This window comes from Phyllopteryx taeniolatus, chromosome 13, assembly GCF_024500385.1.
Source record: "Phyllopteryx taeniolatus isolate TA_2022b chromosome 13, UOR_Ptae_1.2, whole genome shotgun sequence".
NCBI classification, from domain to species: domain Eukaryota; kingdom Metazoa; phylum Chordata; class Actinopteri; order Syngnathiformes; family Syngnathidae; genus Phyllopteryx; species Phyllopteryx taeniolatus.
The window spans coordinates 4,414,620-4,420,874 of NC_084514.1; the positions used below are offsets into that span (position 1 = coordinate 4,414,620).

At 39.1% G+C, this 6,255-nt stretch overlaps 1 protein-coding gene across 4 annotated transcripts in view; it reads right to left on the bottom strand.

Annotated features, from left to right (window-relative positions):
• The window catches only part of stac (SH3 and cysteine rich domain), a 39,775-nt gene extending 34,937 nt beyond the window's left edge, over positions 1-4,838 (bottom strand). For 3 of the 4 annotated variants that reach the window (XM_061795572.1, XM_061795575.1, XM_061795576.1), the window contains exons 1-4: positions 4,701-4,838; positions 2,212-2,425; positions 2,009-2,127; positions 763-795 (exon numbers count right to left, since the gene is read on the bottom strand). In XM_061795572.1, the coding sequence (XP_061651556.1) occupies positions 763-795; positions 2,009-2,127; positions 2,212-2,239 (180 nt within the window). In that variant the 5' untranslated portion in view covers positions 2,240-2,425; positions 4,701-4,838. The remainder of the gene's footprint in view (positions 1-762; positions 796-2,008; positions 2,128-2,211; positions 2,426-4,700) is intronic. The other variant, XM_061795573.1, reaches the window with a different exon arrangement.
• Between the last annotated feature and the right edge of the window lie 1,417 nt (positions 4,839-6,255).

Here is a 6,255-nt window from a genome sequence, read left to right on the forward strand (position 1 = left end):
TAGTGTAATTGAAATTGTTCATATATCAGGTACTTTATGCTGTTTGTTGAATCAATTTTAAAAAATGCATATTACAGTGACCGCAATATCATCCAAAATATCCCGAACAAACGTGTGTAAAATGTATATGTTTTATACATCCTGGGGTCAAATTGAACCCAAACAACCCACCTGAGATGTGTACAGGACATTGAAAAGTGAAAATATATTTTCACTATAATTTTATATTTCCCCAGTTGTCCCTATCAAAAAAAAGTAATCAAATATGAATCAGAGAAAAACAATTTAAAGTCAATCACATATTCAGAGGCGTTGAACATTGAATGGGGTCAAATTGACCCCAGACATAAAAGGAGGGTTTTAAGAGGAGCACATGCTTTGTTTGATGGCACTTAACTTGCAGCTCTGTGTATAAAGCATGGGAGCTTAAGGATGGATGGATGATGTCTAATAAATGAAATACAATAAAAAATACATTAAATGAGCCTTTATGTTCAGAGTCATCTACAAAAGCTTTTATTACTGGATGCATTGCACTGGGTGTTTGTTGTGATGCACTAACCCTCCTGCATGTTTAATAATTTTGTTTTAAAAATGTAAATTACAAATTAATTAACTAGAGAACCAATAAGGCCAGCCTCAATTTTAGTCTAAAATCTTTGTACTTTATTTTTATTTTTTTCGATTTTACAGGTCATTTTTATCTGTAATATCACAGGAGGGTTAAGAATGTGTTACAACATATACAACCATGGATCTCACCTTCCGTTTGGGGTGTTCGGGCCTCACAGTATTCTTACAAGAGGGATGAAAAAAAAACAAATACAGTTTTATTCACTTCATTTCTCTACAGGGAACTTTGTAGAAATATTTAGCCTTTCGCCTGTGGTCTTCTATCTAGCTTCATTTATAGGACGGGTATATTTAGATGATTTACAGCCACCACCAAAATGACCACTAAAGTAAGTCCTTGTGAAGGAAGATTACACTGCAAAGTTATTCCACAACTGTGTACTGCTATAGCACAGTGCTTCCCAAACTTGGAGATGAGGCCTGTTTTCGGTCCTGGGACTTTTTTTTTTTGCATGGAATACAATTTATAGTTTGGGAAACTGTGCTTTGTGTTGCAATATTAGGTACACTTATGACACTTTACAATAACAATGCTTAGTTTTGATTTATACGGTCAGAGATATTCATGAAACAATGTATTCATTATTGTGGTTGTAGTTGTAGTGGCACTACATCAAACTGACAGGTGCTCTTAATATTTTACCCCTACAATAGTGGATCTCTTTATATGTGTGTGGGTTTGTAACACATTAAACACGAATTAAGTTATCATCTGGTGATACGAGAGGCCATTCCTGAGCCACAAATTACACTAATGCATCCAATAGTGCTAATTATTGCACTCGAAGGTAACAGTTTGTTCCTTTTTCATGGCAAAAGAGCTCTCAGTGGTAAAAAAAAAAATCAAATAAATAGTACAATAGTAAATAAATGGCAAATAGTTTTTTTAATGGCATCACAACACCATGACAAGCCATTATGTCATTCAAAGTAGCAATTTTCTAGTACTATATAGTGTGCAGATGTACAAAGGAACACAAATGAAGCTCACTGGATTCATGCACTTTCCAAACACAATTTCAGGCACTTTTAAGATTAATTTTGAAGTAGTTTTCCACCAAATTAAGCATTTATGCACATGTGCGCGCACACACACACACACACACACACACACACACAGTGTAATGAAAAATAGTTTGCTTCATCAGATTAAAAGAGATTGTTATCCTATAAGTGAGAAAAATATAAAGGCAAATACACTTCTTGCCATGTTGACATAGCAAAAGATAAAGAAAATGTAAAATAGTTTTTAATTCTTAACAGTAGATGAGTTAGATCTTTTAGCGTGTAAATAGAGCACTTTATCCAACATCCAAGCACTTTTCCACATCTTTCCAAGACTTTTAAGAAAATTGAGAGCAGTAAGAGTCCTTACCTTGGTCTCCTGGTTGGAAATGTTGCTGGGGGATTTGGGAGTCTCGTTCTGCTCGTCCTCTTTTCCCCCACTACTCTCATCCTGAACCGAGTTGGCAGGCGGGATCATGATTTCAGTTTCTAAATATAAAAAAAAAGTAGAATGTGTTTCCTCCTCTTCTTCTCCTCACAACGTTTACATCGTGTTCATGCCTCGATGGTCACCGTGACTCGAGAAGGTCGCACGAGTCATCCAGAACCTCACTGCTCCTGCGAGGAGGTTCTAATCACGTAGGAACACACGAGAAGGTGTCGTTAACAAGTCCAAAGTGAAAGTAAAGGGGAAAATCAGTCTGGTGTTGCTGGAGAGAGTGTCAAGCTTCTCCCTCTGTGGTTGGTGCGTAAAGACTCCACAAGCATGCTTGTGCTCCACTATGCACTGGAGGGAGGGAGGGAGGGAGGGAGGGAGAGAGAGAGAGAGAGAGAGAAAGCGAGAGGATCTCTTTGGTCATGCACTGAATTATGCTCCCAGACAACATCAGAGTATTTTTTTGATAGTGTTTGCATCGGAGCAAATTTTTTTTAAATTATAAGTTTATATTAAATACAGAGGAGTGATTTAAATGCGGAATAAAAGTGTATGAATTTGTTTCTCATAATTATGATTGTGCTGGTTTTGGAAGGAGTTTCTTAATGCGGCTGATTTTACCCTTCCTGCTCCATCCTCAGCTGCGTAGTGGTTTTGGCTCACATCTGCCCATTTGCTCTTTGCCTGAAGTGATGAATGTGAGTGTGAATAGTTGGATTTATATGTGCCCTACGATTGACTGGTGTCCAGTCCTGTAAACTGGGATAGGCGACATCTTATCTTCAAAGTACTAGTAATATCTGAATGCAGCCTAATTTCAGTAAACCAACCCCACCCTTGGCCCCGCCCCCTCGCGTCTCTGCCAAAAGAAACGCCCCCAGCTCACTAAACCTGGACAACAAAAAAGATCCAGGAAGATACTGGTTCGTCATGGTCCCCTGGCTGCCTCAGAGTGCATTTTGGTGGAATTGCGCTCTGGAATAAGCCTGGAGCAAGGGACTGCTGCGTCGTGCCCGCCTGGTAGTCTCAGTGCCTCTCAGAGTCGGCGATGACCATGCAACGTTAAACGAAAAGGTCACCGGTTGAATGTTGTATGTTTTAGAATCTATAATCAATTCAAAATATAAGAGAGATGAGCAACTTACCTAACGACTCAGTGAGAACGGTAGCATAAAAAACACGGTCGTTTTTCAAGCTCAGTCATGCAGCCGTCCGCGCAGCCTATCGGACATATAACACCCTTATGTATATTCACCCTTGATTTGAAGTGGAGAGCTGTTCTTCTTTTTAACTTTTGTTGCTAACCGGTTAAACAATCCGGCCAATAAACTGTAATAGTCTATGCTGCAAGAGGCTGCCGTACATCCTTGCAAGTGCACGGTGGGCGTATGCAAATGATTGACACAGTCACACGTCCTGTCGCTTCACTCTCTGATGGGCTACTGTTGTCGCGCCATCCCCAGTGGTAAAATGATCATTTAAATTAAATTAGAGGCATTAGATGGGTATTTTTCAAAAGATCATTTTAATAATATTATACTGCCAGGTCATAAAGTTTTAACATATATGACAAAATCTGTTGTTGTTTTTTAACTGCAAACCCTCTAAGGTATGAAATTGTATGATATGATTAGGCATAACATGATTATGGCATATAGAAATTATTATGGTATAACGTGGTACGATATGAAATAATATGATGTACAGTAATATGATATAATATCGTACGGTACGGTATGAAATATGGTATGGTATGGTATGGTATGGTATGATCCGCTGCAATACGAAATGGTACGCCTGATATACTGTCTGTTGTATTGGAATATATATACAGTATGTAGTAGTAAATAGTAAAAAAAGTATTCCATTCAATGAAATTTCACCAGTGTATCTTGTGAGACATCTCCCCTAGCTCCACCCCTGTGATGCCATTTCCTTGAAGTTGCATTGTGGGATGGAGGAAGAAAGCGCCAGACTGCAGCCTCCACAGTCTGACGGGGATGCAAACACCCACCAACACGCACCCGACGAGCCAACTGAGCACTGGCTGCTCAGCTTCCGTTTCTTATCGGGAGGGCTTCTCTCCCACGAAAAGTCTCTCAAGGGGCTCAAAAAAGTAAGTGGAAACAGTCATCAACTATATGTTTATCCCAAAAGAGAGGCAGTGAATCCCCGCTGTTCGTGGGGGGGTATGGACTGAGACCTGCAGCGAAAATCCCAGAGAAATTGACACCCAAAAAAGGACTGTAATTGCAACAAGAAAGGCAAATAACTTTTACATATTAGATTAGGCTATGGTGTGAATACATGAAACACCTCCCTTCACTGTTTGTAACTAAGAAGCCACCAAAGCAATATTTTCATATTAGTTACGACGTTGGCCCGTACGGAGCCCCTAAAGGGACATGGGGAAAAAAATAAAAATTAAAGGTGTTTCTCATTGTAACGAGAAAGTTTCTCATTCGAATCACAAAGTTTCTCGTTACAATGAGAAACGTCTACCCGTCTGTCTGGCTGTGAGTGGTAGCTTATTTACACACACATACACACACTAGTAAATATGGCTCAGCTATTCTATAGCCTATACTGCTATATTCATGTGATGAAAGTTTACATTTATACTCACCTTATCTTCTTTTAGTTGGTCGATGACACTATCAGGTATATTCCTTGTTTTGAGGAAAGAGAGCAAGTCCTCTTCTGTTGCCATTCTCTCAGCTGACATGCGCTGGAAGCAAGTTGTAAATAAGCTACTGTACAGCTGCCCGAACGCAGGAAGCTACCGCTAGCAGGTACTAAATAAGCTAGCACTCACGGGTAGAGGTTTCTCATTGTAATGATTTTCATTATAACGAGAAACTTTCTCGTTCGAATGAGAAACAAGTTTCTTTTTTTTTTTCATGTCCCTTTAGGGGCTCCGTAGAAGTACATTTCTGTCTGTTTTTGTTTGTTTGTTTGTTTGTACTGAGGTACAGGAGTTGAAACAGTAGCCTACCCACCTCCCTAATTTTTTTTAATTTTTTTTTTTAACACCGATATCTGTATTTCCATTAGAGTGTGAGACTTTTGCCACCTCTGGCAACATGCAAAGGAAAAATGTGACAGAAGGGAGTTGAGCGTAAGTCGTCATCATGGCCACCACATGGAAGCAACATGGAAGCAATCAACACGCAAGCTACTCGCCAGGCGGAAAAAAAGACATCGGCTGAGTCATTGTTGCGTGAATGTTTGCGTGGCGGTAGCGTGTGTACCACTGTGTGTCTGTGTGACTTAATTACACTTTATAAAACCAGTTTCTTTCTTCACATTCGTTTCAATTATGATTTGTTTTTATATTTATATTTCAGAATACATTGGAGTTTTTTTCTCTATTGAAAGCAAGTAATGAAAAAAATTGTGGTGGGCTGGAACAGATTAATGGCATTTCAATACAGTTCAACAGAAAATTGATTTCATAATTCAAAGTATGTCTGTGTAAAATCAATATGAATAAAAACTTGCCTTGAGCATTTTGCCCATTGCCTTTAGCAACATCCCTTGAAAATTAGTTGGCAATGCAAAAAAGAAATATCTAATTAAAATAAATAAATAAATAAAAAAGAGGTCCACAGCAACAGGGCGTTAATTATTCCAATTGGAGGGTTTCATCACAACGATGCTATTTCTACCGTCCCTGTGATTAGTGCACAGAGACCTGTACCGTATTGGACATTATGAGTGGAAAAACAACAGCGACTTTTCATAGAAAAAAAATATCCCAGAAGTGCAAAAATGTTCCCTGTGAAACGTGTGGTCAGATTGTCTCAAAGGGAATATCATGATGAGGATGAAACATGCAAACAGGGGGACGTGCTCGCATGGGAAAAGAGTTCTATGCGACTGCTTTGATTGACATTTGTATCCACGCTGATGACGTCTTGTATTTTACGGGAAGCTTGTGTGCATAATGCATCGATCGCTTGTTTTCCGAGAGCGACACTCTGAATATTTAACTGCTTCTGCACACATTGTTGTGTTGCGCTAACACCCACGTCACAGTGCCAGCTATTTTTGGACTCCTCCAGATGTCAATACAAGTGTAGAAATCATTACAATTAGGGAACTGCTTAAGGGAACACAAAACTATGTTGGTTTCAAAGGAATAACTCAAAGTGTTTCGGTTTTTCTATGGCTTTTACCAT